Here is a 19,361-nt window from a genome sequence, read left to right on the forward strand (position 1 = left end):
GACCACCCTCCAGGCCGCAGGTCCCGCCGCGTGAACGCCCACGAGGACCCTCCCCACCTGCCAAGCCCCCGGTCTCCGCACTCACGAGGTCTGGCCCCAGCCTGCCCACGACGTGGCTTCCCCTCAGGAACAAACCACTCAGGGCCCCGAGTGACCGCCAGGCCACACTCTTGAGTTTGCTCAGGGCTGTTTCCCTCACACTGAGTGGCCCAAACGCTGCCTGATTTTCCTCTTTGTGGTCTACTTGCCTGTCCTGGGTTCACCGGCTCTCCTTGGTTTTTGTCTCTCCCTTCAGTGTCTTACCCACGCAGCAGCACCCCTTCCTGTCTGCGCTGGGGACTCCCTGTGACAAGGGGCCTGATGGGCAATGAGGTGCTTCCCAGGAAGGGAAGGAGGTACAGAGCAGCCACATCACCTGTCCAAGGGAGTGACGCCACAGCCCTGGGCCTAAGCATTACGGTAAAATACCGACTGTAGCATAGATACCGTTATAACACGTGTGAGGAGGCCACACACCAACCCAAAGACATTCATTAGCTCCAATTTTGTTTCTCTTTATTTTATTCCTATTTTGAAAACTAAGAATCTCTAGTTAATATGGCAAAATATTCATGTGTCAAATCTGGATGGAGAGGCCCGAGTGTCTCATTCAGGTTTTGTATGTGTCCACAATACGAAATGACGCTAATCTCTCTCCTCTCTCCCAACCCCCACCCTCCCTCTCGCCTGAGCCTCAAGCCCAATATCCAACAGGCTTTTCACTATGCCCACAACTGACCCAACACCTTTCCCCACAAACATCCTCTGCAGCTTTCCCTCTTAGAGCACAGCACCAGCAAAATCAAGCCAGAGCCTGGGTGGTGGTCCCGCCGACCCTCCCCACAGTCCCCCATGGTACGACCCACACGTGTGCATGGTCGCTCCCTCTCCCTGCTCAGCAATCCCCAGGTGGGAGCATCCAAACTGCCCCCCTGACCTCCGTACTCAAGACAGATGGGATCAGATCGTCCCGTGCCTGGAAGTCCTTTCCTCTAACCTACCACGCTTAGTGTACGCGGCAAACCCTTGCCCTGGCCAACAAGACCTCCAGCCCTGACTCGGCCCCTCTCTCAAGCTCCCCTCCAGCGTGTCTCCACAAGCTCTGGGTCCTCCCAGGGAACGCGCTCGCTCTGATTTCAGACTCACTCCTGCTGAGCCAGCTTCCTGGAATGCTCGGCTCCCACGGTTCCCAGTGCTCCTCTCCGGGGATCTCGGCTCCCACGGTTCCCAGTGCTCCTCTCCGGGGACCTCGGCTCCCACGGTTCCCAGTGCTCCTCTCCGGGGATCTCCTCCCCAACCTTCCCGTCCCAGCTTGAACCTCCCTGTCTCAGACAGCCCTGGACCCCACGCCCTCCCCCACCACCAAACTGGCTTCAGTCCATTTGCCACGTGCTCCCTCTCCCCTTTTCCTCACGCCCTCCCGCACCGAAGGTCTATCTTGGCTACGAGACCGTCAGCTCGCGGAAAGCAGCTGCAACCCTCCTTCCCAGCCCCAGAGCAGCCTGTGCCCAGCAAACAGCTGTGTTGTTACAATCACCTGTCCCGCTCCCCGCCACGGGTCCGTAAGCAAGCTGCTGGACGTTGGAGACCTGGTTCCCCGTCCATAAAAATCCAAGTGACGTTAGCCAACGTCTCAAATCTTTCTCGACCAGCAGCTTCGTGATTTAGCATTAGCAACAAGCTCTAACGATTCCGCTGTAGCAAAACCCTATCCGGACGCAGACTCAGAAGCATCTATTGACTGTCCTCTGTGTGACATCAGCGACCCACACAGGGTGACAGATGACAGTCACATCCCAAATGACAAGACTGAGGCCAGTGGCCCAGAGCTGCTTCAAGGTCACAAAGCTGGCAAGTGGTTTCTCCAATCAAGAAAAATTTTAAGGGGAAAAAATGTGGGATTCTGAAAGGAAAGGCTCATCATGTGAGGAAGGAGACGAAGGAGCTGTGTTAGCAGGACAGCGGGTTCTGGCTGCAGAGCTGCCACCGGCCGCACGGAACCCCGGCGCCGCCGTCGGTGGGCTCGAGACGACAGGCTCCAGAGAGCCGCGCGAAGGCTTCCGCGAGCAGGACGCACACCCACCTGCCGGAGGTTAATGTAGACGGCGTTCTGCAGGAACTCGGAGGCTTCCATGCTCCGCTTCTGAATGGCGAGGACGCGCACAGCCTTGACACACGCCTCTAACTCGACCACTCCGGCGCTCTTGTACTGTAGGACACAAAGGAGGAGACTCATCGAACAGAAGAGACAATCAAGATTCTCTGTTGTGTCCCAAAAGCCGTCCTACAGGGGGCCCCGCAGGGCACTTCCCCAAGCTCAGGGACCGACAGCAACCCCCCACCGTGGGGAGAGGGGGATGGCGGTTCTGTCGGAGAAAGTCCATCTGTTATGGGGTCAGAGGAGGTTGGCGGACTGAACCTACAAATGCACAACAGCGGGTATTTTTATCTAATTTCACGATACCATTGGTGGATACTTGTCTCCATTTCCACTCACATCTCCTGTGCTCTGAAACACCTTGAGACCCTCTCACACCTGCCGAAGTTGTGAATGTATCTGACTTTGTATCTGCACCCCTGTGTGCCTGCACTTAGTGCTCCACGCCTCTGTGATCTTCCCTCCGAGTTACTTGGCCCTGCTTCTCAGCTCTGAGAGACAGAGGACACAGAAAAGGGACCCAGCCCTTGCTACTTGACGGTGACCCTGGCTAAGTGCTCTCAGGCCTCACCTCCAGGGCTCCCGGCTCTGCCCAAGATTGCTCCCACCCGGGAGGGCTGTGGGAGGGCTGCGTGCGTGTGGCTGGGACCCCGGATCAAGGTCTGGAGTGCCCCCTGTTCCCCCTCCAGCACCCACCCCCCGCCTGACACGACACTGCAAAACTGTACGCTGGCTGTGCTTCTGCCGGTTTGCTTTTCCAAACCTGTTTTGTCTTTTCTCCTAAGCACCCTGAGCTGGAGTGACCTTCTGTTGAGGAATCTGGAAAACTTGCAGTTGAAGAAAAGGTTTACACAGGGGAGTCCCGTAGACGAGCGCCCGCGGGTGAGGACGTCCCCCACCAATATTGTCGGTGGGCATTGCACACTGGGAGTCACCCCATCCCACCAACCGCTGTGGCCGAGCACCCCGGAGGCCTGGCAGCCCCACCTGCCCATTTACCAATTATGAAGAAGCAAAGGTAGAATCGCTCGTGCTTCTTACTCAAGTAATTTCTATAAAGTAGACAAAGAAATGTGCTAGGAAGGGCAGGCCTCCATGCTCCCCTCTTTTCAAATACGTGAAATGTCCATAATTTGTGATATATTACAATTACCAGACACAGTCATAAAAAGAAACTATACTTCCCCAACTACCAACTCTAAAGCCAAAAATCTACCGTTTTTTTGTTTGTTTGTTTATTTTTTACGATTTTATCTGTTTACTTGACAGAGAGAGACAGAGCAGGAGAGAGAACAGAAAGAGGGAACACAAGCAGGTGGATTAGGAGAGGGAAAGCAGACCCGATGCCAGGGAGCCCGAGACAGGGCTCGATCCCAAGACCCTGGGGTCATGACCTGAGCGGAAGGCAGACACTTAACAACTGAGCCACCCCGGAGCCCCAGAAATCTACCATGTTTTATAGACCATTTAACAACAACAACAAACATAAGGACTTTATTTCACTAAAATTAAATAACTTCTTTTCCTTCAAAACCCTTAAAACTTCCATTTAGGTGAAAATAAAAGTCAGCTCCATGTTTTCACATATTTTATGCGACACTCATATATTTTTTAATTATACTACACAGAGGTTTAAACTGCAATCATGAAAAGCTGTCCATCCATTAGTAGAAAGGTGCCCACAACCAGTGGGCATTAGGAAAAGAAAGGAAAATCCCTAATGACCGACATACCTAGTCTCCGTCATTTTCCTGGGACATAAGCTCTAGGACGCAGGAACCAAGCCCCGTTTCACTATTGGGTCCTTAGTAACTACCTACTAGCAAAGGTCCCTGCATAGAACTATACAAGCACTTGGAACACTAAAAAAATTAAATTAAAAAAAAAAAAAAGAACTATACAAGCAATACTTTAAGGATAAATGAGGGAATTAGCTCATTCAATTCTAAAACAAAAATCCTAAAACAAATTCTACCATTATTTTAGGGCCCAAAATGAGACCTAAAAAAGGTAAAGTTTCTCGCCCAAGATTACAAAGCTAGTAACTGGTGAAGGCAGGATTTGAACTCAGGTATGACGCCAAAACTAAGGTGGAAATATCACTCCATTAGGAACAAAGTGACCGTCACTAGAGAGGCCACGTGAACGCAGCTAAAGGCAGGTGAGCACTGAGAACTCGGTGCAGACACTAACTCCTGCAGGGAGGGTCCTCTGCCTCCCAGCCCAGCTCTCTTTCCATCTGTGCACACGAGGAGACCCAAGACCTAGCTTCTGGTTCCAATAATGCCACTGTGTGACTCTGACAGTCACTTAACCTCCCTGGGCTTTAGGATCTCTGCTATGGGAAGTTAGGCGGCCATATGTTCTCCAAGGTTCCTTCCAACACCGGTATCTCAGCAGAAGGTCTATGTCTCTAGTCATCTGTTCCAATATGAAAGAATTTCCTTGGCCACAAATCAGAAATCTAATTAAAAAGTATTCATGAAGCCACCAAGAGTCTGCTGAAGAGATTTTGCAATCCCTCGCAGAGAATGAAAACCTCGCAGAGCTGCAGGTAGCCACTAACTTTAAGTGAGCCCTGGCTGGCGAGCCGGGGTCCACCTGCTTCTCCCCAGTAAGTGGGAGGGAGCCTGATGAGTGCGTGTGTGTGTGTGCGTGCATGCGTGGGTGTGTTACAAATCAAATACATTCAGATCCGGGAAGTGCACAAACACCCCTGGACCACTGTCACTTCATGGCGGTGGAGGACATAGAAGCGGAAAAACAGGAGCAAAGAGGTATGACGCAAACGAGGAAAGCAGAGCCCGAGAGACCGGCAGGACGCGCGTCTGCCCCGTACGGGAGGAGAGGAACTGGTTTCTTCCAGACGTCCTGCTGGACACGTACTCAACCAGGGCAGGAGACGGTGACCAGGTAGAATGAGCCCTCCTCTGCAGTAGGCATTGACACACACAGATCATTTACCCTGATCAAAAATTCCACACGGCAGGCCTTCATGTCCCCATTCGAGAGAAAAAAACCTGCGCTGATCCCCCACAGCTGGACTGAACTCTGACGGCCTGAGACACAGGAGGGGAGACTCAAGCCCGGCTCTGCCCGACTCCAGAGTCTGCTCTTCCCACTCTTGGAACTGGAAACATCATGTCCCACGGCCACTGACTCCTCCGCCACACCCCTGCAGACAAGTCTCGCATCCTTCCTGACACGGAGCTGCAGGTAGCCACTAACTTTAAGTGAGCCCTGGCTGGCGAGCCGGGGTCCACCTGCCGCGCCCACCGGGCTTCGCCCCAGAGGCAGGAGAGCCTGGTCCCTGTGCACGTCCGGAGCCTCCTCCCCTGACCTTACTCGGGTTCCTTCTGCCTCCCTAGCCCAAAGACAGTCACTAAACTGCTAGAATTAGTTCACAAGCACACGACCTCTCCATCTGTCCGCCCACTGACAGAACTTCGCTATGATCACTTTGATAATGTTGGAAACAACTGCAAAGAGAAAAGAAAGGATTCTGGAAAAAGTGCTTATTACTTATAATTTTTAACTAGCCAGTTACAAAATGAATATTAACACATCAATCTTGTTGCTCGCTTCGGCAGCACATATAATAAAACATCAGTCTGGGGCACCTGGGAATTAGCTTGAGCCTTCGGCTCAAGTCATGACTCCACATCGGGCTCCCTGCTCAGTGGGAAGCCTGCTTCTCCTTCTCCCACTCTCCCCCTGCTTCTGTTCCCTCTCTCGCTGTGTCTCTCTCTGTCAAATAAATAAATAAAATCTTTTTTTTTAAGATTTTATTTATTTATTTGAAATACAGAGATCACAAGTAGACAGAGAGGCAGGCAGAGAGAGAGGAGGAAGCAGGCTCCTTGCCAAGCAGAGAGCCCGATGCGGGGCTCGATCCCAGGACCCTGAGATCATGACCCGAGCCGAAGGCAGAGGCTTTAACCCAGTGAGCCACCCTAAATAAAATCTTTAAAAAGAAGAAAATCAATCTGCCTTCCTACCATATCAGCTCATAGCAGTTCAAAAATATAATGGCAAAAAATCTCATCCACAAAATTAACAAAAATGCATACAATAACTAGGAATAAACTTAAAAACAATGCTCACGTTCTCAATAAAGACAACTGCAACTGTACTGCGGAACTTAAAATAAGACGTGTAAATGCGGAGATGTTAACACAGTCTACAGAGAAAAGCAGTTTTGTGAAGATATAAGTTCTCCTAAAAATAATTCAAAAGTTATTGCAAACCCCATGAAAATTCCAATGTGGTTTTCTTTTTCCTTCTTTCTTTCTTTTTTTTGTAACTTGAACAAAATATTTCATAATTCTTTATGAATAATAAAGTCAAAATACTAGCCAAGAAAATCTGGAATCAGAGGAAGGAATTTTAAAGAAAAGAAGACACATTATCATATATTAAATAAATTACAGGAAATAAAATAGCATGATACTAGACTAAGAAAAGAAATTTGTAGAAAGGAATGAAAAAAAAGTCAGATTTAGACTCTAATATATGGGTAAGCAGGATTTCAAATCAAAGAGAAAAGTTATGAATTCAGTAAGTCATGGTAGAATAATCAGATAGTACCTGGAAAAAAATAAGTGATATTGCTGTGTCATTATGTACACAAAATAAGTTACAGGTAAGGAGGTAAATAACTTAGAATGCTAACAAGAGGGACGCCTGGGTGACTCAGTCGATGAAGCACCCACTCTTGCTTTCAGCTCAAGTCATGATCTCAGGGTCAAGGTAACAAGCCCAGCATCAGACTCCACGCTCAGCACAGAGTCTGCTTGGGATTCTCTCCCTCCCGCTGGGTCCCTGACCCTGCTTAAGGGTGCCTGGGCGCATGGCCCCTCTGTCTCTGTCTCTGTCTCTCTCTCTCTCTCTCATTAATTCTTTTTAAAAATATTAATAAAAAAAATAATTGCAGGGGCACCTGGGTGGGTCGGTCGTTAAGTGTCTGCCTTCAGCTCAGGTCATGAATCCAGGGTCCTGGGATCCAGTCCCACATCACGGTCCTTGCTCAGTGGGGAGTCTGCTTCTCCCTATCCCCCTGTGTTCTCCCTCTCTCTATCAAATAAAATCTTTTCTTAAATAAATAAAATGCTAACAACAGCTAATACGATACTTTCCAGTACTTCACTCTGCCTATCCTCACTATATCCCTTTGAGAGAGGTACTATCATCACCCCTATTTTAGACATTTAAAAAAATTTAAGGAAAGGAATTTTGTTCTATTGTCAAGGCATTTCTAACCATAATACTAAAGGTAAAACCCATAAGGAAAAGACTTACCATATTAAAAACATGTTTTGACCACAAACAAAAAGAAAACCTCATGAACAAAATAAAGGCAAACAACATTAGGAAACAGATTTGTAACAGACATTGATGAAAGGTAAGAAGCTAATATCCATAACATACAAAGAGCTATAACAAATCCACAAGAAAAACAGCCCACCTTAAATGTATGTAGAGGACACATATGGGTAATTCATATAAGAAATGTAAATGGTAACAAGGGGAAAATGCTCAGTATCTCACTGATAATTAAATGTAAACAATGAAAAGCTACTTTTGCCCATCATAGTAGCAAACACCCTAAACGGTGGCAAATATCCTAATAGCTAGTGTTTGTGAGAGAGCAGATTGTTAACCTTCTTGAAGGACAATATGGCAATGTATAAGTCCCCAAAATACCATGCATTATCTGACTCAAGTCCACTTCTAGGGACTATGCCCTTAAAAAAAACTGTTTTCCTTCCCACGATGGCAAACAGTGCTCTGTTCCTGCATATTAGGTCATTTCAGTTTTCCTAATACTCAGGAACGGAGACCTGGTTAAATAAATAATTCTACTCCTTCTCATTCCCTGTTGGAGAAGGAATTATGATCAATGTAAAACATCACGTCCAGTGATTCCCAGAAATCTTAACTAAAGGAATGATCATACAGGCACACGAGAATAGGGGCACCTGGGGGACTCAGTCCGTTGAGCGTCCTGTCTGGGTTTCAGCTCAGGTCATGCTCTCGGGTCATGAGATGGAGCCCCGTGTCGGTCTCCACGTTCAGTACAGAGTCGACCTGAGGATTCCCTCACCCCCTTTGCACCTCTCCCCACAGTCTCTCTCTCTCTTTCTCTTCCTCCCCCTCTGCTCCTGCGCCTTTGTGCTCACTCTCTTTATTTGACAGAGCTCAAATAAAGAAAATCTTAAAAAACAAAAAACAAAAAAGCACACAAGCACACATGTCCAAAGACGCTCACTGAAGCCAGTTTTCCCAGAAGTGGGATGCAAGAAAGCCCGCGCAGCCCCCAGGATGGGGAGGAAGCAAAGCTGCGGGCTCTGCGGGAGCAGGCAGGCCGCGCGGCTCGAGGTGCTGCCCGCTCCCCGCGCGGGGCTCCCAGCAGTCTTGCATGCGCACGAGTAGAGGGCCTCCTCCACCAGGGAGGGGACCGTCCACCCTATCTGCAGAGGGCAGCGGCCTGCAGCGTGAGGACATCGCGGTGTACCTCTCAGGGAATGGGGGAGTGGCGGCAGGACACACGTGGGACAGCCTCGTCAACCTAAAGAAGAGCCACCCACCTGCACACATGCGTCACGGGCCTGCCGCCCGCGAGACATCCACACTGGACTCCGCACACTCGCCAGTCCGAGAGGTGAGGGCCGGGGAGGGGGCCGCTCCCACCGGATGCCACCGCCTCACCCCTGCGCAGCTGCAGCTCTTGTCTTCCGGATGGCGGAAAGTGTATGTGAAAATTTAATTTTTTTTTAAATCCAGTAACAGGAATGGTGCATCCAGAAGACGGCACACTGGGCACATCGTTAGAAAGCAGGCCACGCAAGACTGAACTACAGAGGAACACATGCTGCGCCAAATCAGAGACGCGAGTCTCCGCACGGTGAACACAGAACGTGTGCCAAGACCAGAAAACAGATGCTAAAGGGTTAAAGCGACTATCTCTGAGCAGCGGCGCTATGATAGCCTTTCTTCCCCTTTCCCCAAATACTGAATGACATACACATTATCTTGAATCGGAAATAAAACACGTTTTCAAGCATACAGTATCCTGTGTTAGGGAATAATACACGAATACTTACGGAACCAAACAACTGGGAGACACTGTGGTGCTTCACAGTGTAAACCAGGAAATCCCGGTTCAAACGACACAACTAGGAAAGGGGTTTACGAAGCAGTGACATCACCTTGCTGTAATAGGAAATGGCCTCCTTATACTTGTCAATTATGTCCTCAGGACTAAGACAGTTCTTAGCACGTCCGATTTCGGAACTGGTGTCGGGATTTATGCCGTTGGTCGTGAGGGCACCTGCAAACCAAAAGGAAGAAAAGAAAGAATCTTTTGCTATTCTGTCTTCTTTGTTCTTTTGAAAGCGGGGCACAGACAGGATAAAGCTTAAATATTCCCCCCTCTGCAGTTTAAGTAACGAAGCCATTTTTAAATTCTTCCTAGCTTCTATGGCCCCTGTAAGTCTTACCATCAGAGCCTGTGTTAAATGATAATTAGCTCAGAGCGCATTCTCCTTCCTGAAACTGTCTAGCAGAGACCGTGGGACGCGCTGTAGGAAAGTCACCCGTCCACCATGTCTCCGTCCTGGAAGACGACGCGACCAGCATGTATCACCTCGCGGCTCTACGCTGAGCGCTCGCAGGAGGCCCCGTGCATGCCCTCCAACAAAGATAACTACCTGAAAGCGCTTCCTGGATCGGCCAGGACTGAAGGAATCCAACCGACAAAGGCTGCTGTCCTGTCTGTGGTTCCCATTTTCCAGCTCCGGCCAACCTCTGTCACTAGGCAGAAGGGCCGAATTCCTCAGCTGTCAGACTCACGGGAGGGGAGAGTTCTGGAGAAATCTCCATTTACAGAGCACGGGAAGGGAGAGTTCTGGAGAAATCATTTACAGAGCATGCCGGCTACACATGGAACTCGGACAGGGAAAAAGGAACACGTGATCCTTATTTTACGGAACACAAGAACACAAACCACTCTGCCACGCCCCAGCAACAGAAAAAGCCAGGGTCCCACTAAGCCACTTCTTTCTGTCTCTGCCAAACCCCGACTTCCTGGTGCCTGCCAGGGCTCAGGCATGAGGCTGCGGCCGAGCCTTACAATCCCCAGGGCCCAGGCGGGCATCTCACCACCCGGGACACACATGCCAGTCCGTGCCCCACGCTCGCTTCTGATCTGGCTCCGTTATTCTGTAAGCTGCCTTAAACGCTTTGGGGAACAAGACAGAAGAATGAATGGACACACAGACAGACAGGTGGCAGATGCGCAGACAGACAGAGGGACTCCACGCAAAGGGGAACAGAGACAGTCTCCTACACAAAACCCTCCTCCAGCCAGGGAGGACAAAATCACCACAGGGAGCCACAAAGAGGCATGGGGCTTGGGATCTGGTTTCCTTCGTATTTCGTGAAAATCACAGCAAGGCACGAGAGGACAGAACTACAAATGATAAGAGAAAAGGGCATGCTTGAAAAAACCTAAAGTGTATACCTTTTTAAAGAACAGGTTCAAATCATCAAGGCCCAATGACACAATCCTTACAGAGAGCTGAGAATTCCATGTCCAGGCCACAAGGCCTCCCTTCAGAGCATGGAGAGCTGACACAGAGCGTACAACACCAGCAGAGCCAAAGAAACATGGTTTTGCACGCAGGAGGACTCAGCACGTGTGCTAGGGAGCCCCCAACCATGCTCTGAGGGAGCTCCCAGGGTACCCCAGTCCTGTGGTGAGGAAAGAAGTCCTGGGGAGGCAGGGGTCCTTGCTGGTCTTCAGAATTCCAGAGCGAGTGACTCCAGGGCAGGACTCAAACTCAGGCCTATGTTTTATACCAACGCACTGCTATGCCTCGTGTGCTGCTCGTGTGTCCAATACATCCATTTCCGGCTGAAAGAACACTGAGCGAGTGTACAGGCAGTCGTGCTTTCTCTAATAGGCTCTAATAATTTATCTTTGTATCACTGACTCCTACTCTTTTCCCTTGAAGAAAGGAGGGAAACTAACGGGGCCCCGAGGGAGGTGGGTCTTTCATTCTCCACGGCGCCTCCTGTCCTCTAAACAGGTTCTGACCGAGGGGTCCGCACCCAGGGAGAGAGAGGAAACGCCCGCTCCACTTTGAAAGAAATGGCCCCAGCGATGACGAGGGTTCGTTTAAGGATGAAGCACCAGTACTGATGCTGGGGGATAAGCCGGCACCACACAATGTGCCGGCTACGAGCAACAGCAGAGCTCAGGAGAGAGCTTAGTGGGTCACAGTGGTTTCATTTCATTCAGGACAAGAATAACAAGCTCTAAAACACGAGTATGCAATAGATTCCATCTTTCTTGACATCCACAAAGTGCTGACAGCCTGCGTGGAATGCTAGTGTGAACCAGCGAAACCAGGAGTCATCAGGACCACAGCCTCGAGTCTACAAGCAGGAAAAATCAATGAAACTGGCAGGTTGACGGCCAGGCAGGTGGCAAGGAAAAGAGTGGACGTGGTAAGGAAGAGGCGGGGAAAGTTCGGAAAACAGCATCATCACGACGGAGGTCAGGTGTCCATCCAACCACCATTCGTGCACTCAAGAGACAGGCAGAGACTGACAGAGTCCTTTTATAGGCAAGATGGCATACAAGGCACAAAACTGGAAAGGCAACACACACAGAGATAAAACAAAGCGGAAATCAGAGGGCATAGAGCAGACACAGACGAGGCAGGAGAGAGACAAAACCGTGAGAGAGAGGAGCAGCACAGGCACCGCGGGTGCGGCGGTGAGCCCGGCACGGCCCCGGCTCGCTCACATCCTGTCCTATTGAAAAACCAAGCCCCTGCCACAGGGGACTCCTGGCACCGTCTCCAGAGGACCAGCAAGGAGACAGGGCTGCCGACAGGTCGGGAGTGAGACTGGGCGCCTCCAACTCTGCGGGAGTGAGACTGGGCGCCTCCAACTCTGCGGCACAGGTGGGATTTCTAATGAACCGTACAGGGACGCCTGGCGGGCCATTTGGAGAAAGATCAAAACAGACCCGTTCCTCACACCGAACACAAGAATCAACTCCAAATGAGCGAGGATCTACACGTAAAACCGAAAACCATTAGAGAAGCTCCGGTAACTCAGGTGAGCTCCTCTAAAACTGGATACATGGAAAGGCTCTCTACGATGCAAATCCAAATGCAGTTTCAAAAACTGATAAATTCAGTTATGTAAAAATACCACAAAGCCAAAATATAAATGAAGATCTGAAAGTATTTACGACATATTTCACAAAGGCTATAACTCTAATATAGAGAGTCATAAAAACTGAGAAAAAGCTAAAATCCAACAGGAAAAAAAAAGGAAAGATATAAGCAGATAATTCACAAAAGAAAAATATAAAGATGGCCCTCGCCAATTAAAAAGCTGTTGAATGTCACCTACAGCCTATCTAGTTGGTTAAATGTTATACGAGCAAGGAGCCGTTAACAAACCTGGAGAGAAAAGGCATCCTTGTGCGTGGCTACTGTGAATGCAAAGTGCTATGACCTCTATGGACAGAAATGTGGTAAAATCTAATAAAAGTGTGTCTACATGTTTTTTTCACCTTTCAACCCAGGAACACCATTTCTAGGAATTTATGCTGAAGACCCAATGCCAATAACACAGAAACACACGTGTATGGGGTTATTCCCTGGAGCAGCGTAATTCAAACAACTGGAAACCACATGCCCACGAGGAGACCAGTAAACAGAACACGGCACGTCCACGCACACCTGTGAGAATGGTTGGGGCACGTCCCCATGACCCGCCCAGGATCAATTTCCAGGATATGCTGGAAAACATAATAGCAAAAAAAGCCAAATATAAAAGAACATGTATAATATGCTATCTTTTGCCCAAGAACTAGAAATAAGAACATATGTCTGGTTCTCTTCAACAACAAACAAGCAAACAAACATCCCCACTAGAGTGAAAAACCAGGAATGGATGGGATTAGTCGTGTGCAAAGGTAGAGGGGCAGGAGGTAAGAGGGGTGACAGAGGCAGTGACCCTTCTATGGGTATAACTTTTTGTACCATTTTGACTTTTGGAACCATTTTAATGTTCTATATAGTACCAAAAAAAAAAAAAGAAATCTATCTTCTCTGGGTATAACTTTAGGTACAATTTTGACTTTATGGAACCACTTTCATCTTCTATATAGTAAAAAAAAAAAAATCAATCAAGATGGGGGAACCCTATAATGACATGCAAACAGAAACAAATGAGCCCACATTTAAGATAAATAACATAATTACCTTGACAGAGAGGATTAAAGGACAAACCAACCAGCCTCTGATCATGTACCTTGTATACTGAGCTCCGGGATAAAGACAGAAAGAGCCTAAACAACTCTTACATTCTACTTAAATGTTTGTTTTATGGTGACATTACTCAGTAATGCTGAAACTACTTTCTGTATACTGTAGGACTGAGACAATGAGTAAATATATTGATAACATCGGGAGGCAGATTTCTCACTGTCAGAGAGGGAAGATACAAATATAACACAGGGAAAGAGTGGAAAGACTCCTCAGGTTTGGGACTGGAATCAGAGTTAGCGGAGTATGAACTCTAGATAACACTATCAGCTTCTCAAAGGGCCATAAGTAATAGCACATTTAGTGCCAGATCTTGGTTTCTAAATACCATTTGCCAACAAAGGGAACTAGAACACTGGAGAGGGATGTCTGATGTCAAAGTTGGGTCACGTATCTCCACTCTACTCCAGACAGTGAGGAAATGCGTGCACAAAGGACACAAGCACCAGCTAGAAGGGCTCCCCCCGGCCCAATCTAGCCAACGGCAGTGGGGGGACAAAGAATGACAGCGGCGGATTAGAACCCACTGAATAAAATAGAGATCCGGAAGCCCACACACAGTGAAGCCAGGTGGATGGCCGGCCGCACGGATGGTCGGGCAGACGGCAGGGAGGGAGGAACTGAGAAAAGGATGGGCAAGCTCTTCCTCGCACAAGAAGCCTAACCAGTAGATGGGTAAGTACTGACGGAGCCGGACCATCAACTTTTGGCAACCAGCAACTGAGTCGGGTAAAAATCTTCAGTGAATGCCAAATCTACTAAGTGAAAGTTTGATGAGAAACAGGATATTTACATGGTCTCAAAGTATTTTCCCACAAATTACTTATTAACTACAAAAAGGAATACAGTTAACTTAACACTGGAGAAACCTGGCCAACAATCAAAGTGATTGCCAATAACGGGACAAACTGGCCTCATGTGCTTCCTGATATAATGCAATAAAGACATAACATCGGGGGCGCCTGGGTGGCTCAGTGGGTTAAAGCCTCTGCCTTCAGCTCAGGTCATGATCTCAGGGTCCTGGGATCGAGCCCAGCATCGGGCTCTCCGCTCAGCGGGGAGCCTGCTTCCTCCTTCTCTCTCTGCCTGCCTCTCTGCCTACTTGTAATCTCTGCCTGTCAAATAAATAAATAAAATCTTTAAAAAAAAAAAAAAAGACATAACATTGTCTACCCTAGCAAAATGCATCATGTCATCATCAGGAAGCAACCTCAGGCAAACCCAAACTGAGGAACTTTTTATAAAAGAAATGGTTGGTATTCTTCAAAAACACCAGTATCAAAAAGACACAGAAAATCGGAGGAACTGTACTAGATCAAATATTATCAAATGATGGGAAAACCAAATGCAATGTGTGATCCTAAGCTGGATCCTGGCTCTAAAACTAGAGTCGCTAAACTGGGGCAGTTAGTAGAACCGGGTAGACGAAGGTGTTCTATCAGTCCTAAATGTCCTCATTTTCACCACCACACCATGCTTTGTACGTCAGTGATCTTATCCTTGGGAAACACACACTATGGGAGCCCAGGCAGGGGCATCGGGTCTGCAATTTACTCTCGAATGGCCCTAAAGGCTGAAGGTAAACATGCAGACTTCAAAAAATAAAGCAAATGATAATCACGGGAAATCTGGAGGAAGAGTACACCAGAGCTCTTCGAACCATTCTTGAAACTTGAATTTTTTGGGGACATTTTGGGTTATTTCAAAGTCAATTTTTTTTAAAAAAAATTTTTTTTTTTTAATTTTTTTTTAAATTAAAATCCTGGTAAACCCAATCACAGAACAAGTCTATTGAAAACAGAATCTGGGGGCACCTGGCTAACTCAGTGAGTAGAGCATGAAACCCTGGATCTCAGGGCTGTGAGTTCGAGCCCCACACTGCACACAGAGATTACTTGGAAATACATACATACATACATGCATACATAAATCCTAAAACCATCTAAATTAAAAAAAAAAAAAGTAGGTGTTTTTACAAATATAAAAGCACAGAAACATACACATTTGGGAATAGAAATGAAATTGGAAAAGACAAATTACAGACCAAGATCATAAGCCACAAGCAGACGGGTCATTCTTCCACTCCTAACACTCACTGTGTTCCTCCAACAAGCCAGACACGGGGCTGGGTCCTGAGAATGGGGTATCACAGCGGTACACAGTGCACTGAAAAAGTCACCACACGGGCTCTATGATAAAAGTGACATCAGGGGCGCCTGGGTGGCTCAGTGGGTTAAGCCTCTGCCTTTGGCTCAGGTCATGGTCTCAGGGTCCTGGGATCAAGCCCTGCATCGGGCTCTCTGCTCGGCAGGGAGCCTGGTTCCCCCAACTCTCACTCTCTGCCTGCTTCTCTGCCTACTTGTGACCTCTGTCAAATAAATAAATAAAATCCTAAAAAAAAAAAAAAAAAAAAGTGACACCATGACAATGACCACACCCTGCACAATGAACCAAATCTTGCACAGGGTCTGATTTCTTTTCCCTGAAAAAATTAAAACCCCGGAATAAGACGGGAGATATGTTTTCAGAAGAATGAGAGAGAAATTGACTCAGGAGGAAATACTGAAGGAGTTGTGGTTGTTAAGCAAGCTAGAGGAAGCACGGTAAAAATCCTACAGCAGAGCTAAAATAGGAAGAGGAAACTTCAACAAGGAGAGCTAGAAGACATCTAGAGGACTCCCCCAATGAGAGTGGAGTACACGTGCTTCTCAAGCATACATGGAACGTTCTCCAGGAGAGAGAACACACCCGATCACAATACATATCTTAGTAAATTTAAACGAAAGAAAGTCACACAAAGTATGATCTCTAACTGCCACAGAATTATGATAGAACCAACACATGGAAATGTGTTGGTTCTATCATAAATAACATAAATGTGGGGAATTTATAAATATTTGCAAATTAAATAGCACACATCTAAACAGTCAATGTGTCAGAGAGGAAATCACAAGGAAGATAAGAAAATAATTTGAGCTGGGCGCCTGGGTGGCTCAGTGGGTTAAGCCACTGCCTTCTGCTCAGGTCATGATCTCAGGGTCCTGGGATCGAGTCCCGCATCAGGCTCTCTGCTCAGCGGGGAGTCTGCTTCCTCCTCTCTCTCTCTCTGCCTGCCTCTCTGCCTACTTGTGATCTCTGTCAAATAAATAAATAAAATCTTTAAAAAAGAAAAGAAAAGAATTTGAGCTGAATGAAAACAAAAGCACAATATACTAAAAATGAGATGCAGCAAAAGCAGTGCTTAGAGGGAAATTCATAGCTAAAATGCCTACTTTAAAAAAAAAAAGATCTCAAGTCAACAACCTAAGAAACTAGAAAAATAACAGCAAACTAAAATCAAAGCAAAAGAAAAAAATAATAAAGATTATTATCTTTATTATCAAAAATAAATAAAATAGATAATTTTAAAAACAGAAAAAATCCTACAAAACTAAAAAGCTGGTTCCTTAAAAAAGAAAAATAAAATTGATAAAATGTTAAAAAAAAAAAAAAGGACAGAAGAGTCACATTACTAAAATCAGGGCTGAAAGGGGGTATCTGGCTGGTTCTGTCAGAAAAGCATATGCCTCTTGATCTCGGAGCAGTGAGTTCAAGCCCCATGATGGATGTAGAGATCACTTAAATAAATAAGTAAACAAGTAAATAAATAAACTTTAAAAAATAAAAATTAAAATCAGGACTAAATGAACGGACATAACTACCAACATTAAAAATTAAATTAGGGGTGCCTAGGTGGCTCAGTGGGTTAAAGCCTCTGCCTTCAGCTCAGGTATGATCTCAGGGTCCTGGGATCAAGCCCCTCGTTGGGCTGTCTGCTCAGCAGGGAACCTGCTTCCCCCTTTCTCTCTGCCTGCCTCTCTGCCTACTTGTGATCTGTCTGTCAAATAAATAAATGAAATCTTTTAAAAAATTTAATTATAAGGGAATACCATTAACCACTGCAGGCCAATAAATTACATAACCTGAAAATTCCTAGGACACAAAATACCAAAACAAACTAAAGAACAAACAGGAAAACTGAATAGACCAGAACAAATAAAGAAATTAAATCCACAGGCAAAATTTCTTGGCGGAAAGAAAAAAAAAGCTCAGATACAGATGGCTTCACTGGTGAATTCTATCAAATGTTTAAAGAAGTAACTCCAATTCCTCACTAATTCTTCAGAAAAATGTAAGAGGAAGGAACACTGGCCACATCATCTTAGAAGGCCAATACTGCCCTAATACCAAAACCAGAAGATATCAAAACAAAACTATAGACCAATACCTTTTATAAATACAGATGTGGAAATCTTCAAAAAATACTGGCACGCTACATCCAACAATATGTAAGAGGATTATACAACACGACCAAGTGGCCTTCATCTGAAAATTGGTTTAATACACAGGAATCAATTAATTAGGGGCACCTGGGTGGCTCAGTCATTAGGCGTCTGCTTTCAGCTCAGGACATGATCCTGGGATTGAGCCCCACTTCAGGCAGGAAGCCTGCGTCTCTCTCTCCCACTGCCCCTGCTTGTGTTCCCTCTCTCACTGTGTCTCTCTCTGTCAAATAAATAAAATCTTAAAAAAAAAAAAAAAAAAGAATCAATAACACTGTCTCTGTAGAATCAAGGACACAAACTACATGACCGCCTCAAAACATGCCGAAAAAGCATGTGACAAAATAACATCCTCTCATGATAAAAATATTCGACTAGGAATAAAAGGGAATAAACTTAATAAAGAGCATCTATGAAAAATCTACAGCTAATATACTTAATGATAAATGACTCAATGTTTTCCCCCTAAGATCAAAAATAAGGTAAAGATGTCCTCTCTCAATGTGGGGAAAGGGGAACCCTACCTATTACACTGTTGGTGGGAATGCAAGCTGGTGAAGCCACTTTGGGAAACAGTGTGTAGATTCCTTAAGAAATTAAAAACAGAGCTACATTATGACCCTGCAATTGCACTGCTGGGTATTTACTCCAAAGATAGAGATGTCGTGAAAAGAAGGCCCAATGTTCAGAGCAGCAATGGCCACAGTTGCCAAACTGTGGAAAGAGCCAAGATGCCTGTCAACAGAAAAATGGATAAAGAAGCTGTGGTCCATATACACTATGCAGTGTTATGCCTCCATCAGAAAGGACAAATACCCAACTTTTGTATCAACATGGACAGGACTGGAGGAGATTATGCTGAGTGAAATAAGTCAAGCAGAGAGAGTCAATTATCATAAGGTTTCACTTATTTGTGGAGCATAAGGAATAACACGGAGGACATGGGGAGATGGAGAGGAGAAGTGAGGTGGAGGGAATTAGAGGGGGAGATGAACCATGAGAGACTGTGGACTCTGAGAAACGAACTGAGGGTTTTGGAGGGCAGGGGATGGGGCGTGGGTGAGCCTGGTGGTGGGGATTAAGGAGGGCACGTATTGCATGGAGCACTGGGTGTGGTGCATAAACAATGAATTTTGGAACACAGACACAAAAAAATTAAATTAAATTATTTTTAAAATGTCCTCTCTCCTGGGGCACCTGGGTGGCTCAGTGGGTTAAGCTACTGCCTTCAGCTCAGGTCATGATCTCAGGGTCCTGGGATAAAGCCCCGAATCCGGCTCCTTGCTCAGTGGGGAGCCTGCTTCTCTTTCTGCCTCTGCCTGCCTCTGCCTGCTTGTGATCTCTGTCTCTCTCTCTCTCTCTCTCTGTCAAATAAATAAATAAAAATCTTTTTTAAATAAATAAATAAATAAAACAGGCGCACCCACTCGTCAAAAAAATGCATTAATTATAAAGAAGCGAACAAACGGGGTGCCTGGGTGGCTCAGTGGGTTA

General features: G+C 46.6%; 1 protein-coding gene across 1 annotated transcript in view; it reads right to left on the reverse strand.

The window, feature by feature from the left end:
- TRAPPC9 (trafficking protein particle complex subunit 9) overlaps window positions 1-19,361 on the reverse strand; it is a 478,436-nt gene that overhangs the window by 435,888 nt on the left and 23,187 nt on the right. The window contains exons 5-6 of the mRNA XM_059395212.1: window positions 9,406-9,527; window positions 2,123-2,248 (exon numbers count right to left, since the gene is read on the reverse strand). Coding sequence (XP_059251195.1) covers window positions 2,123-2,248; window positions 9,406-9,527 — 248 coding nt within the window. The remainder of the gene's footprint in view (window positions 1-2,122; window positions 2,249-9,405; window positions 9,528-19,361) is intronic.

The sequence above is a fragment of the Mustela nigripes genome, chromosome 3 (genome assembly GCF_022355385.1).
Source record: "Mustela nigripes isolate SB6536 chromosome 3, MUSNIG.SB6536, whole genome shotgun sequence".
NCBI classification, from domain to species: domain Eukaryota; kingdom Metazoa; phylum Chordata; class Mammalia; order Carnivora; family Mustelidae; genus Mustela; species Mustela nigripes.